The sequence below is a fragment of the Arvicola amphibius genome, chromosome 9, assembly GCF_903992535.2.
Source record: "Arvicola amphibius chromosome 9, mArvAmp1.2, whole genome shotgun sequence".
Taxonomy (NCBI): Eukaryota; Metazoa; Chordata; class Mammalia; order Rodentia; family Cricetidae; genus Arvicola; species Arvicola amphibius.
The window spans coordinates 124,849,892-124,870,653 of NC_052055.2; the positions used below are offsets into that span (position 1 = coordinate 124,849,892).

At 49.5% G+C, this 20,762-nt stretch overlaps 2 protein-coding genes across 3 annotated transcripts; one reads left to right on the forward strand and one right to left on the reverse strand.

Annotated features, from left to right (window-relative positions):
* Window positions 1-383: 383 nt before the first annotated feature.
* Mrps18b (mitochondrial ribosomal protein S18B) lies at window positions 384-6,775 on the reverse strand. 2 transcript variants are annotated; one of them, XM_038342671.1, is made up of 7 exons: window positions 6,394-6,731; window positions 5,204-5,312; window positions 4,998-5,095; window positions 4,812-4,880; window positions 2,510-2,576; window positions 1,534-1,593; window positions 384-889 (listed from the first exon to the last, which is right to left on the reverse strand). In XM_038342671.1, the coding sequence occupies exons 1-7, from the start codon at window positions 6,514-6,516 to the stop codon at window positions 600-602; spliced, it is 816 nt and encodes a 271-aa protein (XP_038198599.1). In that variant the 5' UTR covers window positions 6,517-6,731; the 3' UTR covers window positions 384-599. The 2 variants fall into 2 exon arrangements, with proteins under 2 accessions (XP_038198599.1, XP_038198600.1); XM_038342672.1 differs by lacking the exons at window positions 1,534-1,593; window positions 2,510-2,576 and having other exon boundaries at window positions 6,394-6,775.
* Window positions 6,550-20,762, forward strand: Ppp1r10 (protein phosphatase 1 regulatory subunit 10). The gene is made up of 20 exons (XM_038342661.1): window positions 6,550-6,802; window positions 7,339-7,851; window positions 13,395-13,512; window positions 14,037-14,123; window positions 14,250-14,385; window positions 15,140-15,191; window positions 16,285-16,362; window positions 16,503-16,676; window positions 17,031-17,136; window positions 17,223-17,335; window positions 17,759-17,859; window positions 18,041-18,188; window positions 18,285-18,443; window positions 18,534-18,780; window positions 18,886-18,949; window positions 19,045-19,239; window positions 19,516-19,591; window positions 19,838-19,951; window positions 20,088-20,446; window positions 20,581-20,762. The coding sequence occupies exons 3-20, from the start codon at window positions 13,406-13,408 to the stop codon at window positions 20,650-20,652; spliced, it is 2,388 nt and encodes a 795-aa protein (XP_038198589.1). The 5' UTR covers window positions 6,550-6,802; window positions 7,339-7,851; window positions 13,395-13,405; the 3' UTR covers window positions 20,653-20,762.

Here is a 20,762-nt window from a genome sequence, read left to right on the forward strand (position 1 = left end):
CGCCCCACAAACGTCACTTCCGCTATCAGGAGCGCACACCCGGTCTTTATTTCCAGGGCCCGCCTCCTAAGATCGCCCCGCCCCCACAGCGGGGTCCAGCAGCCTAGGAGACCCCATTTGTCTGGCCAAACTGGTGGTCTCCTAGCAACAGGACTCTTGTCGGTCTGTGCCTCTGTAGAAGCCAGGGCAACCAAGCATATTTCACCGGGACTGGACCTCGGAGAACAGCTAAGGGGACCCACAAGACAGGATCGTCTTCAGGCACCCTTTCTTTGCTGGAGTTGCAGGCAGGGTGAGTTTGGCCGAACACACTCCCACCCCACAGCAGCCAGTACCCCATCTCATACACTTCACCCCCACGCTCTGAAGTCAGCCCAACGGAAGCCAGGACAGAAGAGACAGCTTTATTGTAGAAACGCTGGGCCAGCAGGTTTAAAACAGGGACAGACTTTCAAGTGCACACCAGTCCAGACTCTCCTGTTCATATCCGAACCCCTCTCCAGTTTCCCACGTTTGTCCTCTGCAGCAGTCACTTCCTTAGGGTCTCAGAACACATGCCATCACAGAACCCAGACACCATGCCTCCCAGTCCACAAGCCCTAAGCACTCTGGGAGCTGGTCTGTTCGGGGGAGGTTTCTGCTGCTGGTGCAGCGGGCACCTGCGGCATCAACTCAGGTGGGGGGCCACTTTCTTCTAGGAGATTTCCTTGATAGAGCCGGCGAAGGCGGGACAGTTCTCTCTCTGGTGGCTGTTGCCAGCTGTACCACGGGTACCAAGGCTCGCCCGACAATAATGTGGGGGCTGGCGGAGTAACACTGACAGCTCCATGAACAGTTCGGAAGTCAACATCTCGGGGCTCAACCTGGGGAATGTAGTAACTGAGGAGACCTAAGGAATTAAAGGAAATAAGGGAGGATGAGGAAGGGGAATTCAGATCCAGGGACAAGAAAAAGGCACTGGGATGGAGGGACCAACTAAAAGTACCAGGCACATTTCAGGCTACCCACTGCACAACCAGCCATGGAGAAGGAGACAAAGAACAGTGCTGCCCCGGCTCCCCTGCAAAGCTACATTCAGTCTCTGTACGCGCTGCCCGGGCTCCCCTGCAAAGCTACGTTCAGTCTCTGTACGCGCTGCCCGGGCTCCCCTGCAAAGCTACGTTCAGTCTCTGTACACGCTCTGAAGGGTATTGCTCACTCATCTGTGCAAAGGTGCTGTGTGTCAGCCAGGTCAGAAGATGACAGAATTGAGAACAAAAAACTCAAGACTGTCAGGATTCAGGAGATGCAGTGTAGAGCGACCAAAGAAACACTGTTTCCTCCCTGTCACATGCAGTCAGTCCTAGGAAACACTGCATCCTCCGTGTTACATGTAGCAGGTCCTAGGAGCCAGAAATCTGTAGCTGGGACTCCAGGCTCCAGCACCACACCCAATTCAGAAGAAACCCCAGGAGTCGGGAGAGCACATAAGCGCCTTCCAGCCCACGCCACTCTGCTACACCTAAGAAGACCTTCCCCCTTGCTCTCACTTACCACACTCCCTGGCTTTCTGGATGGCCTGGGTCAGCTTCTTGTGCTGCTTCATACAGACCCCTAGGGACAGCATAGTTAGCAAAAGTCTTCTATAGAGACAGCTAGCTGACTGTGGAGGAGCTGACTTTACCGAATGACCCCCGACCTACCCGCACAGCCAGTTTCCCATCGGCCTCATCTGTAGCTCAGATGACCAGCCCTACAGAGATGTCACTGAGTGAGAAAGCCTGTAGACAGGCCAGACAATGATTCAATGGACACGCGGCTAAAGGCTGCCTTGGGCAGCCCACAGAGAAAGATCCCATAAGGGAAGAAGCGATTTCAAATCAGGGAATGTGGTAAGAGTAGCAATGATCAGCCCATCTCCATCTGGAGACTGATAGTAAAATCTTCCTCACAAAGGACCTTATTCCGGGGCCATGTTCTCCCATAAACAGTGAGCTCAGATTATTTTTGTCCTTCCCTCTCCTTCTCTGATGTGTGACGCTCAACTTGGCTACTGCTGCTTGGAAGCAGCTGCAGACTACATGAGAAGCTGGACGTGGCCACAGGCCAATGGGGGAAGAGGAGAGACAGTCCCAAACTGTTGTATTTAGTTGTTTTCGTTGTTCCTTCTGGGTTATGTTTTCTTTCTGTCTGGCTGTCTTGGAACGCACACTAAGTAGACCAGGCTGACCTTAAACTCACAAGGACCAGGCTGCCTCTGCCTCCACCGATCCAGTGCTGGGACTAAAGGCGTGGTTCACCTTTCAAAGCTCATTTTGACAGTGTCTTACAGAGAGGCTCACCTTAGTCTTTTGAGCACACATAACTATTCTAGCCTAATGAGTATCTTCATTAATACAATCTCCAAAAGCTGCAACCACACTTCTGTGTGCTACATATATGAGCTACCACACACCTACCTAAACATAAACATAAACAGGAGTGCCCTAAGGAAAAACCACAGTGGTACTGACAGGGGTGCCAAGCTAACCTGTGTATGGGGCGTGGAAGATGATACCCGTGTGGGCGCAAACGAACTGTTCCAAGAGTTTCACATTCTGCAGGGGAGAGATGAACAGACACGTGAGGAGGTGGTCTGGAGGCTGCGTGCAGACACCTTACACACCTACAGTTGCTGTGGTGGCAAACCCCAGCGGAACGTGATGGAAAGGCAAACACAGAAAGGTCATGAGTTTCAGGCCAGCCTGGGCTACACCCTAGCACTTAGGAGGCAGAGCAAAGTGGCTCTACGAGAGTTCAAGGCCAGTCTGGGCTACATCCCAGCACTTAGGAGGCAGAACAAAGTGGCTCTCCGTGAGTTCGAGGACAGCCCCATAGCTGCCCTTTACGATTGTGTGTCTCTTGATGCTTCCTTCAGTTTTAGCCTCACTAATTCATTTAACATAAAAGCCGACATTCTGGCACTTCAGGTATGGAGAAGCATGCTTCAAAATGTACACCTTTGGGTAAAAAATTGGGGACAGTCATCAAGGTCCTAGAAATTACCCAGAAACAACAAGACGGATATGTAACAAGTAAGCAATACAATAGCATTCCGAATATAGTACATAAAATACAGCATGTAGTTAGGAGCAATTTAACAATTTTAATTGCATAAAACCAGGCAAACCAATCACAGGAGGTGAGCAGAGAAGAAGCAGATACACCTACCAGCATGCCCAGCCTAATCCCTGCCTCTTTTCCTAACCCCCTGCATACAAGAGACTGGGAAGCACCCTCTGTGAGGCTCTGGAAGGACACGAACCTCATCAACAGACACCCGGGATCCCCAGCATCCTCAATGCACGGTTATTGTTTTGGCTCCCACGAGCACCTGTATGATGTCGGCGTATGCCTTTATAATCCCAGCACTCAGGAGGCAGAGACAGGCTGATCTCTGAGTTTGAGGCCAGCCTGATCTACAGAGTGAGTTCCAGGACAGGCTCCAAAGCTACAGAGAAATCCTGTTTTGAAAAAAACCCAACCAACCAACCAAACCAGGCCTTATCATTTTGAAGTGGGGAGGGGAGAGGAAATCTCCTTTCTTATCTGTGCTCTATCCCCAGGCCCCAGCATCTCACATAGGAGGCCAAGCAAACAGTTAAGCAAGGAGACAACTAGAGAACTCAGCCTGCTGAGGCAGGAGGACAGTGAGCTGAGGTCAGCTTGGGCCATATAAACAGACCCTTTCTCAAAAGAGGAAAACGGAGGAGGAATGTTCCTCACCCCCTCCGCCCCCAAAGGCGGCAATATGTCTGTTAACAGTTGTAGTAGGTAGATAGACAGGGCTCTTTTCCTTGAACCCCTACTGCCTTTAGAAGTTTTTTTCCAAGTAAGTTCTTTCCCTTAAAATAACAAGTTGACCTCTGAGCTAGGTGTGGCATCATCGCACACCAGCCCCGAGGAAGGCAGGAGGACCAGAAGTTTAGCTGCAGGGCTGGAGATGCCCTGGTGGTTAACAGCACTGACTGCTCTTCCAGAGGACGCAGGTTCAAATCCCAGCACGCACACGACAGCCGACAACAACTGTCTGTAACTAGAGTGAAATCTAACACCCCATGCAGATGTGGATGTGGGCAAAACACCAAGATACGTAAAATTAAACAAAATCTTTAAAAAAAATTAGCTACATAGCTAGCAAGTCCGAGGCCACTTGGGATTCTTAGACTTTGTCTCGTCTTTAGGAGAAGTCACTTTTGTAACTGGTGGGGTAGGGGATGACAGGGTCTGTACTTGGAACTCACACTTCCGCTTCATTCTTGCCAGTGTGGGATCACAGATATATGCTAACCAAGTCTGCTTTCAAATACGTGCCTTTTTTTGTTTGTTTTCTAAGAAAGGTTTTTCTCTGTAGCCCAGGCTGTTCTCAAACTCAGAAATCTGCTTGCCTCTGCCTTCTTAGTGCTTAAGATTAGTCTAGCTCAAATGTGTTTTTCTTACTTGGAGTTTAGACTATGAATTTTTTTTTTTTTTTTTGGTTTTTCGAGACAGGGTTTCCCTGTAGTTTCTAGAGCCTATCCTAGAACTAGCTCTTGTAGACCAGGCTGGCCTTGAACTCAGAGATCTGCCTGGGATTAAAGGTGTGCACCACCACCGCCCGGCTGACTATGAATTTTAAGAGTGTACTAAACCCTCGTAAGAAAGTCCACACCTGTAAAGAGGGGTGGCTTCACAACGGCAGCGTTGGGACTGTGCGCATACAGGTACAAAAGCGCGGAAGACACATCCTGATAATTTCTTTAGCACTGCACAGAGGATCCAAGTCTCAATTCTGGATAAAAGATTCTGCTTACCCTAAAGTCAACATGCAACTTGTGATCGCGGCAGATGGGGCAAGGGTTCCCAGCAACTTTATTTTTACGCTGTAGAAAAGAAACTGGTAGTTAAAGACACAAAACATAGTCAAAGAAAGGACCAATGTCACCCACCCTATGGCCTCCTCGTCACACCCCACCACAATGAAAACCTTAAAATCTTACAATGCATGTCTTTCGGGTCCGCTGTGGCGGTACACCACCTTTGTGGTTGCGGCGGTAGTCAGCCCACACAGGTCGAGAACCGTAGCGGTCCTGGTATTCTGAAATGGAGACCATATGCGTTTATTCATTAATGCAAGAGGTAGGGATCTTCCCTAGCCAGTTACTTCAGGCCTCACTTTTTCTCACTTCCCCCGAATCTGGGGTACCTTCTGATTCCAGATATTTCCAAGGCTCATTCTCATAAGGGGACACGGGAAGTGAGGATGGAGAACCTTCTTCCGGAGGATCTTTAGTGCAAAGTGCTCGGAGGGGAACCTATAAAGGGAGTAAAATGAGACGGTGAGTTTCAAGAAAAGGATATAACTATTTAGTTTATTATTCTTCAGGGAGAAGGAGGGATATGTGTCCAAAACATCAGAATAATTCATCAGAAAGAGACATGACTAGAGCATTTCTTCTGGTGTTAAACTGACACCTCTCTATCTAGCTCCAATGATATGTCAACCAGACAAAGGAATAATTAGGGTGTTAGGGTGGCAGACAAAGATCTGTGCTTGATGGGCATTAGTTGGATCTGGTGAAGAGAGAAAAGATTGCTAACCTTTTGGAAATAAGATTTATGGAGCACAGGGGATGCATCAGACAAGGGAGAAAAAGCCAAAGACACCGAGTTGCCCAGTTTTAGAAAATGCTGCAGGTCAGCATTCCACAGGGCAAAACAAAATCTGAGTGCTAACGCCAGCTTGAACGCTACCAAACCTGTTATTACTTCGGCTGTGACCTCTGCCACCACTCTTTAGTCCCACCTTAGGGAGTGTCGTCGCGACAAGCCTTCAAGCTATTTCTCCCTGCCCTGCAAGAACCTCCAGGGTGGTGAGTACCTTAGCCTAGAGGGCAACTTCAATCCAGGGAGCAGATTAAACGCCCCAGCAGGTTCTTATAAGAAAATGATGTGTTAGGAGGTGGGGTAGGGAGTCCCGGATCGCGTCTTTAATACTTGGGAAGTGAAGACAGAAAGATCAGGAGCTCAAGGTCACTTAAGAGGTCAACTTGTCAACCTGGGTAGTGAGACACTTTCCGGAATACCGGGGGCGGGGGGGGGGGGAATTAAGATTAGGATCCTTTGATACAAGAACACTTCCAACAACAAAGTTAGAAATTAGTTGTGTATGTCCAGGAGCAATCCAAACACCTCATCCTTCTGTCTGATACTTAGGGAAGACGACACTAAGGCTCAGTACTAGAAAACGCGCGCCGTGGGGGACAGGGGGTGGGTGGTGCAGGACGGAGACGTAAACAGACGGGAAGAGCTGTGCGCCTTGAGCCTTCGCCGCGGGGCGAAGGCGGAAACGCGCAGACGGCGTGGGGATGCGGAGAAAGCCCTCCGAGGGGTTACCTGCACGCCATAGGAACTTCGCAAGAGGCTAGGAAACAGCCTCAGGAGCGTGCGCGGCACGGAGGCAGCCATCTTGACGCACGGCCGGCGTATGGCCGGCCGGAAGGAGGCGCGACTGCGCATGTGCCGGTCGCGGGTTAGGGCGGGGCCGAGGCCGAGGCTCGCAATGCGGAAGGCGGGTGCTCACGTGCGTCACGACGGCAGCGTCGGAGGGCGGGGCCGGCAGAGGAGCCACGCGAATTTGAGCTGCGTCACAATCGAAGCCGCCGTCGAAATTGATTTTCGCCCGGACCGGTCACGGTGACTCATAGATGCCATGCCGAGCGTATGACCCAGAAGGAGTTTCGAGGGCGATTTGGGCCGGGCCGCTCTCAGTGCGCACGCGCCGGGTCGCGCCGACCAACCCGGGGTGAGGCTCGTCCTCCGGGGCGGAAGTGGTGGAGGCGGGGAAGAGGGCGGCGCCGGACGCGGCGGTCACGCGCTGGCGCGGAGGGCACGGAAGGAGACGGAAGTGGGGGGGGGGGGACGAGGGCTGGGGCTTCCCGGAGGCGGAGGGGCGGCGTCCAATCGGCGGGCGGCCTGGCCCTCGCTGTGGCCAATCAGCCTCCGCCTCGCGCTCGATGCCTCGCGCCGAGGGCGTTTCTCCATCACGTTAGGGTGCGTTGGGCGGCGGCCGGGTATAAAAGACTCCGCCCGAGCGGGCGGCCGCCATTCTGGGGTTCGTTTAGAGGTAAGTTTGGGTGTTCCGTCGCTTGGACGGTAACGTTTTTTTTTTTCCGAGAACGGGCGGCCCGGGGAAGCGGAGAGGGGATGGATTTATTCGGCAGCCGCGCTCTGCCGAGTGCCTTTGCGTTCTGGGACGACGAGAAATGGCACGTGGGAATGTTTTAAGGCGACCCGTACTGATTACATCTTTCTCCTTTTGTGTTCTTTTTTTTACCCCAGGTTGAATTTTCTCGGAGAAAGACAGGCCGGCCATCAGGAAAACAAACAAGCCTCCGCAACATCTTAAGCCCATGAAAGGATCCTGAGAGAGGGGGGAAAGGGAAAAGAGCAGCCACCAGCCCAACCACTTGTGTCTTCTACCCCTTCCCACCTATTCGCCCACCCCACCAGCCCACGCTGCTTGGGACTTGAGATCTGTGGCCGAAGGACCGTCACCACATAACTGCAAAAATAACCACCCTCCCCGCCCAAACCCACCCAATCTCACTCATCCAGCATTTCCTTTTTGGAATCCACTCAGGATTTTTTTCAACGACCCCCCCTCCCTAAATGGAGTTGGGTGGGGGGAATGTGAATACTGAGTTGGTCTTTACTTTTTTAAGAGACTTTTTGATCCAATGAGGCCCCCCAAGTAATTGAGTTTGGGTCCTGGTTGGTTGTTTTTTTTTCCTCCAAAATTTTACCCCTCCCCCCCCTGAGCCCGTGGTGCTGACGTCGCAAAAAAATTGGATAGTAAGTGTCGAATTTTCAAAAACCAGCCTTTCAACAAGAAATCAACGTTTCCCGTTGTGAAACCAAAAATAATGAGAGGAAGCAATGAGACCATAGAACAAATGTATTGTACTGGAGAAGGACCAATCGGGTCTCTTAAGTCTCCATTAAAAAGGTCCTGTGGGTCTAAACAGTCTTTGCTCTCTCCCCTACCACCTGCCTCTTCCCTGCTGTGGAGCAGGCAAGGAGAGGGTGAAGGGAGGGCCAGCAAGTGAGGATATTGACGGTTAACCCTTGATAATCCAGCAAATTTCCAGACTGCCAAAGCATAAGCCTTTGCTATTATAAGGAGGAATGGTTACCTTCCTCTGGTTAGCAGTCTTCAAAAGGGTTAATGAGCTCACATACAAAAGATGGTGGATCTTGTGGCCCAGAAGTCCCACTTCTTTGTGTGTGAGACAACCAGAGCGCCTTTCAATTTGCCAGATTAATAAGCAATCTGTACATAAAGATTGCAGGGTAAGGAGATGGGCAGAGAGAAGTATTAGCTGGCTATGTCTTTTAAAGTGATTGTTAAATCCTCTCAATTTTAATGTAATTTGCTTGGGGTATATTGTATGGTTAAAATAGGTGGCAATCTAGAAATAAAGATTGCAAGACACTTAAATTTAGGGAAAAATCTTACTATCAAGTACATACAATATAACATTTGGGGAGGTAAAGAATGTCTTGTAATTGTTTCAGATTGCATAGGTTATTTAAAGGCAAAAGTGATTTAACATTTTAACTTGATACTTTTTAGTGGTTGGTGGATACAGTTAAGAGGGTGGAAAGGTTGGGGAATGTGAAAGCTCAGAAGTATAATTTTAAAAAGCCATTAGTGCAATTGAATGCTAGCTTTCTAGATTTGTGTCGTTAAAGAGTTTTTTTTCTTCCCTGCTTCAAATATGGCGACTTTTCCTTGTCCTTTTGTCTTCCAAGCGGCGTTGCAGGTTGTGTCTTGACCCATTTTTCTCCTGTCCTCCCACCTCAACCCTATTTGTTGAGGGGTCCAAGTCCTCCCCCTTTCCGGTTATAGGGAGGATTGGGGTGGTCGGCGGTAGTAGCAAATTGAACTTCAGTTGCAAATTCAAATTCTTAACCCGCAGAAAATTGTATATTAATTGATTTTACTTTCAGTAAACTCTTAAACTGAATTCAAGTAGGTCAGATTGAGGATGGGGTGGAGGTATGGCTTCTGCTTTTTTATTTAGTGCTTTATAGTGTAAGTAAAGCTACCGGCAGATCAGGATGGCTTTGTAAATTTTGAGTCGTCCTCTCCATAACAAAATGGCGTCCCTCTCCTTTGTTTTTCTCTTTTGCCAGTCAGCTTAGGGCTGCTCTAGAAACTTGGTCAAGGGGGAGGAGCCACTTTGAAAGGTGATGTAATCAGCTTGCTTCCTCTGAAAACTCCACCCCCAAGCAGATGCTTTCTCTCCCTGTGCAGACTGCTGCTGGGGAGAATACGCTTTTCGTTTCTCTTATCTCTTATGGAGTATCTTATAGGGATAAGAACTTAATGAGAAGAGGATTGAGATTGTCCTAATCGTGAAGTTATAGTTTGTGTGTTTAACAATCAGCCCATTGCTTTTATTTTCACCTACTCATCACAAGCTTGGACATGCACCTTGCTTCGTTCAGTTGACAGGTGTGAAAAACTAAACTCCAACTGTGCTTTAGTTTGGGAGACTGGGAAGTCACAGGGCTTGTAACTGGAGGAGACAGTTGGGCCTACCGGAGCTGAAATGTGCCCTTCTGCTCAGGATGGGCCCTTGTGCTTCCGAATGTGGTTGCTCTGAGTCTGGGGGAGGGTTGGTACTTTAGGATTTCTTATAAATCATCCTTATTCTCACCTCTCAGTTTGGGAATAAACTCTTTGTGCTCAGTGCCATCACCTGCAGTTGCTTAGTTCCCGTATGTTGGCACTAGGATGAGAAGTGAATCTTTAGGAAAGGAGGCTGCAGTTGTAAACTCGAGGCAGGGGGAGTCAAGCTACGGTTTCTGGTAAGCAAAACATTTCTGGTATTACATTTCACAACCTTTCTTTTTTCCAAAGAGCCACCTTTTTGAATTTCTTTTTCCTTCCTTTCTAAAGAGAAATTCCCTTAAATCACTGAGGAAAAGAATGTCCTCTTGGTCTCCTGCTGGTCAGTGCTGTGGCAGTCGGTGCATGTTGAAAAGCCACACCCTTGAGGGTGTTATTGGGTGTCTGGTTCTTTTATCTCTTTTCCCCAACTTTTCAAAGTCAAGTCTTTGACAGTTTCTTCTTAAACTTTTCATTTTTCTATTTAAGTCCTGTATTGGAGTGTGGAGTTTTTAGGTAGAGTTTGTAAGCCTTTTGTCCTGTCCTGTGGTGACTTGGGTGCTGCAACAGGGCTCATTTCCTGCTGGCTGGGGATTCTCATTATTACTTGGACTTCTGATTGAATTGGAGGGCCTCTTCCATATGTCTATTTACCACACGTCTTTTTTATCTTTTAAGCAGTTTGCCAGGTGTCTCTGCAGCATATCTAACCTGGGAGCTGAACATTCCAGCCACTGGGGCTCCTGACCTAGTGAGCAGGGGATTAGTAAAGAAGACCTTCCTTGCATGGGAGATGAAAAGCAAGGCTCTAGGGGAAGCCTGATTCTTAGGGCGTGGCCAGAGTTCTATTTGAGGGTCTTTCCCTGAGGGTTAGGATGGTAGACATAATTTTGCATCTTTATTGAAAGCCAAGTCATCTTCCTGGGACCAGGATTACCTGATTTTAAAATAATGATGAGGGAGGAGCAGGGCCTTACCGAGCAGAGGTGTAGAGTCTGAATCACCTGAGACAGTCCACTCTACTATTGGGTCACACCAGGCAGCTCTTGAGACACTGAGGGATGGAGCAAGGCATTTTGCTCCAGGGGGTGCTCAGGTCCCAGCAAAGAACTGGCACTTCTTTGTCCTCTGACAGAAGACCTATTTAAAGTACCCTGGCTTGCATGGGCCTTGTTTCCTGAACTAATTCAGGATTCAGCAGTGCTAGATGTTTAGTGTCCAGCCAGTCTGGATGTTTTTCCACCATTTTAAACCAAATAAGTCAAATTCAGAATTTGATATCTCTAGTAAGAACTGTAGAATGTTCCCCAGTGCTTAGAAGATGGAGGTACACCACGGGCTTCCTTCCCTTGTCTCCTTTTGTCTGTGGCCTTCAAGGAGAATAGCAACTGGATAAAAACAAAACAAAAACATGACCTGGGTTCTTTATGGTTACAGAAAGTTTCCTCGGCTTCAAACTCCAGAGCAGGCGTGGGGAGTACTTGGGCACAGTTCCTGCCCGCTCTGGTCAATGCCGCTTTGGGCCTTCACATAGGCCTGCTCCAAGCATGATGGATTCTTCCTTTGTTCCTTTTGGAAGACCTTACAGCTTGCCTGTGAAAATGGGGGCCTGGTTGTAAGGCACTTGGGGGTCCCTAATAAGGAATGAATACCACGGAGAAGGCACAAAGAAAGTGCACATTTTACTGTGAGGAGACAAGTTCAGTCATCCTCCCAGATGTAACAGCGGGAACAACCATGCATCTTAGCATGTTTGTTTCGTCTCCCGGCTTCCCTGACTGTTGTGCCTTTTTGTTTATAGACAGAAATTTACAATACCTAGGTCCCATTTCCATCAGGGCACTAGACAGCTTCGCTTTGTTTCGTTCAAGGTGGCTGTCCTCTGTCTTTTTCTGACAGTTGAACAAGGAACATTTGGGTTGGGCGTATTCCTAGATAGACATACAAAGGGGGTGATTTTTAGCTCTGGGTTTCAGTCAACCATGTTCAGGAGGTCTGGAATGAAGTAATGTTTAATCCAAGACTTGACAAATTGCATACATTGTCATTTGGGGTCCTAATAGGTTTATGTATGTATAGATTTTAAAATTTCCTAGTCTGGATTGCTTAAATGTATTACTTTGGGCCCATTCATTGCTTTTCCAGAGTAACAGATGGGAACTCTGTTACTATACCGGAAACTCACAAATCACTGCTGTCTTAAGACAGGGAGGTTTCCTCTCTGTACATGTACACATTGGGTTTGTCCCCTGACCTGTAAATGTTCTTGACTGTTTTTCTCCTTTGACCTCAGGTTCCAGGGTATTGGGTGACAGCAGTTAGCAGGTTTTGTTCAATGCTTAGCATTTTTCCCCGGCACCGCTCCCTGTGTTGAGCCTGCAGGCTCCAGCCTCCAGAGCAGAGACTGCTGCCACCCACCCCCCTTTCCCTGGGCCTTTTTAACACTAAATTTTTATCTTGTTGTATGTGGAGAACCACTCTGGTCTTTGACAGCCTCTTTACTCAGGTTAAAATGTCTAAGCCAGGAAAACAGCCACACTTCTCACACGCCTTTTCTGCTTTGAGAACAGATAACTATTATGTTGCAAGAATCCTATTGTTTGTTTTTGGTTAAAGACTGGTGCTCATCCTTGTAAGGCTACCTCTGCTGCTTATGTAATGAGATGCACAGGGACCCTTGCCTTTGTCCTGCCCGTCATGGCCTGGTGGTGAGGCTCATGGTTTTGGTTCTCTGAAGTTAGTGGTGATTGTGTTGTGGCTAAAACTCCTGATCAGAGCCGCATCAGCCCTAATTATCTCTCTGGAACTCTGGCCTAGAAATCGGTCCCTTTCCATGGAGTGTAGCTTTTAACTCACTCCTTTTCCGGCCTGATCTAAGTGTCCACTGTCCGCAGCTTCACCTTCATTATTTTTGATGGTTCCTTCCCCGTCTCCAGTTCTCGGCGTTGGGCTTTTCTTGGGAGTCTTGGCCAGTGATGAGTTTTGAGGTCAGGTTTGCATCTTTGCTTCTGAAACCACAAGCCAAGTTTCTCCTGAACTTTGGAACAATAAAAGCTTGTTTGGTGTTTGTTCAGTGAGTGACATTATTCAGGCCTAATAAGAGCCTGCCTACTTTCTTCAGTCACTCTTGTTCTGAGCGCTGCTGAGTTCCCTGGGGAAGGGCCCTGCTCAGGGCTGACTTGTTTTCTCCATCAACCACCTCAGCTGATGCATTCTACCACTTGTGCTTATGACTTAAGCAGCCAAGATAAAAGGGAATTGATTTCTGGAGAGTGAGTGATTGATTCTTGAAAATGTTTACCCAGATGCTCAGGGTTGGCTCGATTACCTTAGGAAGCTTCAGCTGCCTCCTTATCAAAATCAGCAGCTGCTAACTGGAGACAGGACCTTAGAAGCATGAGGAACTGAGCATCTTATCTTGGTCTTAGCCCACTGTCCTGAAGTGTGACTTGTGGAAAGGGTCTAACTGGGAATGAGAGGTAGGCTGCCAGGGCCTTCACTCACATTACCCTTCCTGTCAATCCTGCCTTGACCCCAAGCTTAAGTCGCCAAGACTGTTTTGTGAGCACAGACTTGATTTTACTGACCTAGAGAATAGTGCAGTTGAACATAGATTAGTCACTGTGTCTTAAATATGCCGATAGGATTTATTAGAGGGATAAGTTAGCGGGGCTGGCTTTGCTATCATATATCCTATAGATTTTTTTTCCTTTTACCACAGAAACCACCATCATGGGTTCGGGTCCCATAGACCCCAAAGAACTTCTCAAGGGCCTGGATAGCTTCCTTACTCGGGATGGAGAAGTGAAGAGTGTGGACGGAATTTCTAAGATCTTCAGGTAGGTCTGCCTTTCGGGGTTCCTAGTCAGAAGAGGAGACTACTTGTGACTGAGTTGAAATGAGTAATAGAGAAGAATAAATGGGAAAGGAAGAAGCCACACGCAGGCAGATTGTGACAAGAGAAATGTGATCTCTTGGCTATTGGCCATGACAGAAGCTGGGGATTTGGCTCATAACCCAAGAGAGTTATGGGATGCAACCAGGGGACCTATAATAGAATTCTTGGTTCCGTTTTGGGTCATGTGCCTATCCAAAATGTCTTTTTCCTTCAGAGATCTGAGGCTTTCCAGAGAAAAGCAGACTACTGGGGCAGTCTTAGATTCCCAGGGGAATGGGTGTTGGGACAGGAGGGATGCTCTCCCAGTGACTGCTGTGGGACATGAGCTGGCATAGTCTTCCTCGTGCCTGTCCTCCCAGCACTCAGGAGGGGAGGCTGGCGTGGGCAGCGACAGGACCCTGACTGGGAAAGTGCGGTGCTGAGAGCAGGTGCTCTGCTCTGCATCTCACGTGGTCTTCCTTGCAGTCTGATGAAGGAAGCACGGAAGATGGTGAGTCGCTGTACGTACCTAAACATCATCCTGCAGACCCGGGCCCCAGAAGTGCTAGTCAAGTAAGTGGGATTGGGGGGGCTGGCATGGGGGAGGGGAGGCATAGGGTTTCTGGGTCACCAGACATGTGAGCTTGCTAGTTCTAAAATTAGGAGAGCTTAACAGATTCTGACTCCACCTGCCTGCAGGTTTATTGATGTTGGTGGCTACAAGCTTCTGAACAACTGGTTAACATATTCAAAGACGACCAACAACATTCCTCTCCTACAGCAGATTCTGCTGACCCTGCAGCACCTCCCACTTACTGTGGACCATCTCAAGCAGGTACAGCCACACTGCATCGCCCACGCTTCCTTTCTGGGTTAGCCTAACTGATTAGAACCACTCCAGTCTGGAATTTATGAAGTAGAATGGCAGGGAAAAGTGGGAATTGGAGTGGGAAAACTTGATGTGGGTTTATTTCCTTTATCGGGTGTGTGACAGAACCCTTTGTATATCTGAGGCTCGGTTTCTCATCTCTAAAGTGGGAATAAGTTGTTTTGCGATTGGGTCTAGTCTAGCCCTCTACCAACTGAGTTGTATTGCCAGCCGTCGTAACTAGGGTTCTAGGGTTAAGTAAGAATGTTTCTGTATCTGACATGGTGGCTCACGCCTTTAACCCCAGCATTTGGGAGGCTGGGACACATGGGTCTCTGTGAGTTCCAGGCCATCCAAAATTATAAAGAGAGAGACCCTTACTTGTTTTTGTTTTTGTTTTGTTGTTGTTTTTTGTTTTTGTTTTTTCAAGACAGTATTTCTCTATGTAATAGTCCTGATTGTCCTAGAATTCACTTTGTAGACCAGGTTGGCCTCAAACTCAGAGATCCGCCTGCCTCTGCTTCCCAAGTGCTGGGATTATAGGTGTGTGCCACCACTGCCTGGCTGAGAGACCCTTTCTTAAAAAAAAAACAAGTATCTATAGGTTTTGGAGATTAAAGTATGCCACTATTGTCAAGACGTGGCATAGTTAGTGAGCACTGAGTGAGCTTGTTTTATTCCCGGCATTTACCTTTCTGCCATTTCCTTCCTTCTCTTCTAGAACAACACAGCAAAACTCGTGAAGCAGCTGAGCAAGTCAAGTGAGGATGAAGGTGAGTGCCACTGTCAGCTGGGCCTGGGCTCCGTAGTGTCTCTTTTATGTTACGGCAAGAGACTGGTGCCCCTGCCTCCCAAGTGCAGGATTAAAGGCGTGTACCACCACTGCCCAACTTGTTTCTCTCTTAAAGATTTAAGTCAATTAATCCAATTCCTCTTCATCTTGATTCCAAATGAAACCTACCCATTTCTACACATTGAATGTGTCTACCAAGAAATATTTCTATAGTAGTGGTTCTTTGGGGTGTTTGTTTGTTTGTTTGTTTGTTTGTTTGTTTTTTGGAGATAGGGTTTCTCTTTATAACCCTGGCTGACATGGAACTCACACTTTGGTTTGATTTTGATTTTTCAAGACAGGGTTTTTCTGTGTGACCCTGGCTGTAACTCTGTAGACCAGACTGGCCTCAAACTCACAAAGATCTGCCTCCCAACTACTGGAATTAAATGCATGTGCCACACCACGCCGCTCTGAATAGAGGGTTTTTTTTTTTTAAAGATTTTATTTATATTATGTATACAACAGTCTGCCTCCATGTATGCCTTCAGGCCAGAAGAAGGTGCCACATCTCATTACAGATGGTTGTGAGCCACCATGTGGTTGCTGGGAATTGAACTCAGGTCCTCTGGAAGAGCAGCCAGTGCTCTTAACTGCTGAGCCATCTCTCCAGCCCTAGAGATTTTATTAACTCTAATTCCTTTAGCTATTTAGAGTTGCTTGCTAAATGAGTCTGCATGACTGCAGACGTTCAGGGGAGCTGCTGTAGCCGTGCCACCCAGCAAAGGCTGCAGGAAAGCTCTCATATCCCTTAGATTATCAGGCGTCCGTTTTCTCTGTATAAACTGCTTCTTAGCTTGAGTGCCTGCTGGCATGTTCTTATTTCCTCTTTCCCTGTTGGTTGAGTCATTGCCCCCACAGCAAGCAGTCCCTCGGAGGCTTTTTAATTTCTCTATTTTAAAGCACGCCATATTAAGACTTTTTCCCCATTGAACAAATTTAACAGTTTTTAAAGCATATTTTCTGTTACTGAAAATATTAATGAATTATTACTAAATAAGTAGTTTTTTTTTTTTTTCCTTTTTCACTTTCAGAGCTCCGGAAATTGGCCTCAGTCCTTGTCAGCGACTGGATGGCTGTTATCCGCTCTCAGAGTAGTACCCAGCCTGCAGGTAAGCTCCTTGGCCCTCTACCCTATGTGTTCTCTTCCCGTTTAGACTGCAGCTCTCGAGTGTCCCTAGGTTGGTTCTTCGCCTCTGGCAGTCTTCTCTGTATTGAATGAAATTCTTACCTGCTTTGTTTTTCCATACAGAGAAGGATAAGAAGAAACGGAAAGAAGAAGGGAAAAGCCGAACTACGCTTCCTGAGCGACCTTTGACTGAGGTGAAAGCTGAGACCCGGGCTGAGGAGGCCCCAGAGAAGAAGAAGGAGAAGCCCAAGTCACTGCGAACCACTGCACCCAGTCACGCCAAGTTCCGTTCCACTGGTGAGGCTTTGTGGGGTGTCAGTGTGTGCAGCCAATAGTTTGTGATTTCAAGCTGTGAGGAAGCAAGAAGGCTAAAGGGGCCGGGCGGTGGTGGCGCACGCCTTTAATCCCAGCACTCGGGAGGCAGAGACAGGCGGATCTCTGTGAGTTCGAGGCCAGCCTGGTCTACAAGAGCTAGTTCCAGGACAGGCTCTAGAAACTACAGGGAAACCCTGTCTCGAAAAAAAAAAAAAAAAAAAAAGAAGGCTAAAGGGAAAGCTGGGGGAACTTACTCAAGGCTGGACCATCTAGGGGGGCAACAGGGAGGGACAGTAAGGGTCAAAGTTGAACTGCTATCAACATGTTTCTCCCCAGGACTAGAGCTGGACACCCCATCTTTGGTGCCTGTGAAGAAGAACTCCAGCACTGTGGTGGTGTCAGATAAATACAATCTGAAGCCCATCCCCCTCAAGCGGCAGAGGTATGAGCTCTGGTGTAGGTTTCTATGGAGGGGCCTTTGGAGAAAAGGGAGAGTTGGGGAGGTTGTTGATTGTCCCTCTTTTGCAGTGCCACAACTGCTCCAGGAGATGCTGCCCCACCTGCAGAGAAGAAGTACAAGCCCCTCAACACAACCCCCAACACCACCAAAGAAATCAAAGTGAAGATCATCCCCCCACAGCGTGAGTCCTCCTGGAGTGCCCTCAGCACAGGGTGGGGGAAGGTGTGCCCTTCACCAATTTCCTTTGCTTTGCCTTTGATCTCTTGGCGTCCTAAAATTTTGTGCCTCTGGAATTGCCCTTCCGTAAGAGTCATGTTAGATATGTGGCCGGAAGGTGTCCCTCTCAAGTGATAACCTTATCAGCTCCCTCCCTCGTGGCTGGACCCTCTGGTGTTTTCAGCAGCTTGCTTCATGAATTTTGCATTCTAAAACTATGATCAAAGTCATGGTTGCCAAAAGAAAGATTAATGGGAACTTCCTGTGTGAACCTTGCTTCCTCGTCACTGTGGGCGGGGCCTCACTGGCCCACTTGTGTTTTCTGCCTGGACTCTGCTGGAACAGGATTGTGGAGGAAGTTCATTCACTGCGCTCTTTTCCTCTGTAGCTATGGAAGGCCTGGGTTTCCTGGATGCTCTCAATTCAGCTCCTGTCCCAGGCATCAAAATTAAGAAGAAGAAGAAAGTTCTGTCACCGACTGCTGCCAAGGTATGAGCTCTAGCAGTGCATTTCGGTGACAGGATTGTGGGGTGCAGAAGGCAGGGCACAGCAGCCAGGAGCTGTTGTGGTGACTACAAGGATTCTGGTGTGACTTTGGACATCTAGGATCCTGGGCTCGTTGCCTCTGAGTGTCCTGTAAGCTCATTGGATGCTTTCTCTTTCATAACAGCCCAGCCCCTTTGAAGGGAAAACAAGCACTGAACCAAGCACAGCCAAACCTTCTTCCCCAGAGCCAGCACCTCCTGCTGAGCCCATGGACACAGACCGCCCTGGCACCCCGGTGCCGCCCGTTGAAGTCCCAGAGCTCATGGATGCAGGTAGCCTCCCTGCCTGGTTTGGGTGTTTTCTGAAAGACAGGATCTTGGGCTGGATCTTAGGTCGCTTACAGCCTCCTGAAATGCGCTTGTTTTCAGCCTCCTCAGAGCCAGGAGCTCTGGACGCAAAGCCTGTGGAGAGCCCTGGTGATCCCAGCCAGCTGACTCGGAAGGGCAGAAAGAGGAAAACTGTGACGTGGCCCGAGGAGGGCAAGCTGAGAGAGTATTTCTACTTTGAACTGGATGAAACTGAGCGAGGTGCGCTGCGGTTCCGTGCACAGGCTCCTAGGATCTGAGCACAGGCGGTTCCGCGGTTTCACGCTCACTTGTCCTCTGCCTCCCTTGCAGTGAATGTGAACAAGATCAAAGACTTCGGTGAGGCAGCTAAGCGTGAGATACTGTCAGACCGGCATGCTTTTGAGACAGCCCGGCGACTAAGCCACGACAGCATGGAGGAGAAAGTGCCCTGGGTGTGTCCCCGGCCTCTGGCTCTACCCTCCCCTCTCGTCATCCCTGGGAGCCATAGCCAGGAGCGGTACATCCAGGCTGAGCGGGAGAAAGGCATCCTTCAGGAACTCTTCCTGAACAAGGAGAGGTGAGCTCAGGCGTCAGTGCCTGAGGTGTGGATTGTCTGTACCCTGGGACTGTGATGGTAGCTTTGGGAGGCTGAATTCATGCCATTATGTTCTTTCTCTCTCAGTCCTCATGAGCCTGATCCTGAGCCCTATGAGCCTGTACCCCCGAAACTCATCCCCTTGGATGAGGTGAGTCTTCGGACACAGCAGTGTGGGGGGCGCGGTGCAGGTGAGGACACCCCTGTTGTTTTCCACGGCCCTGATTTGTTTTTGTCTCTTCTTAGGAGTGTTCCATGGATGAGACACCATATGTTGAGACCCTGGAGCCTGGAATGTCTGGTGGCTCACCTGATGGGGCAGGAGGCTCCAAGCTGCCTCCTGTTCTGGCCAATCTTATGGGAAGCATGGGAGCTGGGAAGAGCCCCCAGGGCCCTGGGGGAGGAGGCATCAATGTCCAGGAGATCCTCACCTCCATCATGGTATGTGAGCCCTCTTCCTCAGGTGATCTCTGTGTGTTGTCTTCAGATTCTCTCTCCCACTCTTCACTCTAGATTTTAGTTTTTGGATATGTTTCCTTTTTTCCATTTAGGATGTTGTTTGGTTTCAGTTTTGTGAAAAGGTCTCATGGTGTAGCCCATGCTGGTCTGGGACTCAGCCTGCACCCTGTACCCCAGCTCTTTGTCTTCCATTGACATGCACGTTCTTGCTTTATCCTGGCTGTCACTCTCTTGAGCTGTCATTTTGCTTGCTCACAGGGCAGTCCAAACAGCCACCCTTCAGAGGAACTGCTGAAACAGCCAGACTACTCCGACAAGCTCAAGCAGATGCTGGGTAATCCTCAGAGCCAACCCCAGGGGCCTGGGGAGGACGCCCTGTGGTAGAAGGGGAAGCAGGGTTTCCAGATGTGGAAAAGCATGGGACTGTTGCCACTGGGCAAGAACTGGGGTGGGAAAACTGGACAGAGAGCATGGCTCTGTCAGGTTGGTCTGAGATTAGTTGGGCACACTTGGGTGGGAAGCCATGCCGTTCTTGTTAGAATTCTCTTCCTGACTGTTTGGCTCTTGTTTACATTTGCAGTGCCACATGGACTCCTAGGTCCTGGTCCTGTAGCCAATGGCTTCCCACCAGGAGGCCCCGGGGGTCCCAAGGGTATGCAGCATTTCCCTCCTGGTCCTGGAGGGCCGATGCCAGGTAGGCAAGAGGGATTCAATGGGCTTACTTCATGTTTCAGCATGGCCACAGCCAGGGATGGTAGAAGGTGGAGGAGGTTGGGTTGGAGGTGGCCGCTCTAGAATGTAACAGATAACAGAGGTCTTTTCCTTGCCAGGTCCCCACGGAGGCCCTGGTGGGCCAGTGGGTCCACGTCTCCTGGGTCCCCCACCTCCCCGGGGAGGTGACCCCTTCTGGGATGGCCCAGGTGACCCCATGCGAGGTGGCCCCATGCGCGGGGGTCCTGGACCTGGTCCTGGACCCTACCACAGAGGCCGAGGAGGTCGTGGAGGAAGTGAGCCGCCACCACCCCCTCCATTCCGAGGAACAGAGGAGGTCGTTTTCTGGGGAGGACCCCCAAATGGCCGAGGGGGTCCTGGTGGAGGAGGCATGGTTGGAGGTGGTGGACATCGATCCCATGATGGCCCTGGAGGAGGAATGGGCAGTGGACATCGATCCCATGATGGCCCTGGAGGAGGAATGAGGCAGTGGACATCGAATCCCAGTGACGGCCCTGGAGGGGAGAATGGGCCGTGGACATCGATCCCCATGACGGCCGGCATGGAGGGGGAATGGGCAGTGGACATCGATTCCCCTGACGGCCCTGGAGGGGAATGGGCAGTGGACATCGATCCCATGACGGGCCCTGGAGGGGGAATGGGCAGTGGACATCGATCCCATGACGGCCCTGGAGGAGGACTGGGTGTAGTGGTGGACATCGTTCCCCATGAAGGCCCTGGACACGGGGGACCACATGGCCACCGGCCCAATGATGTTCCTCGTCATCGAGGCC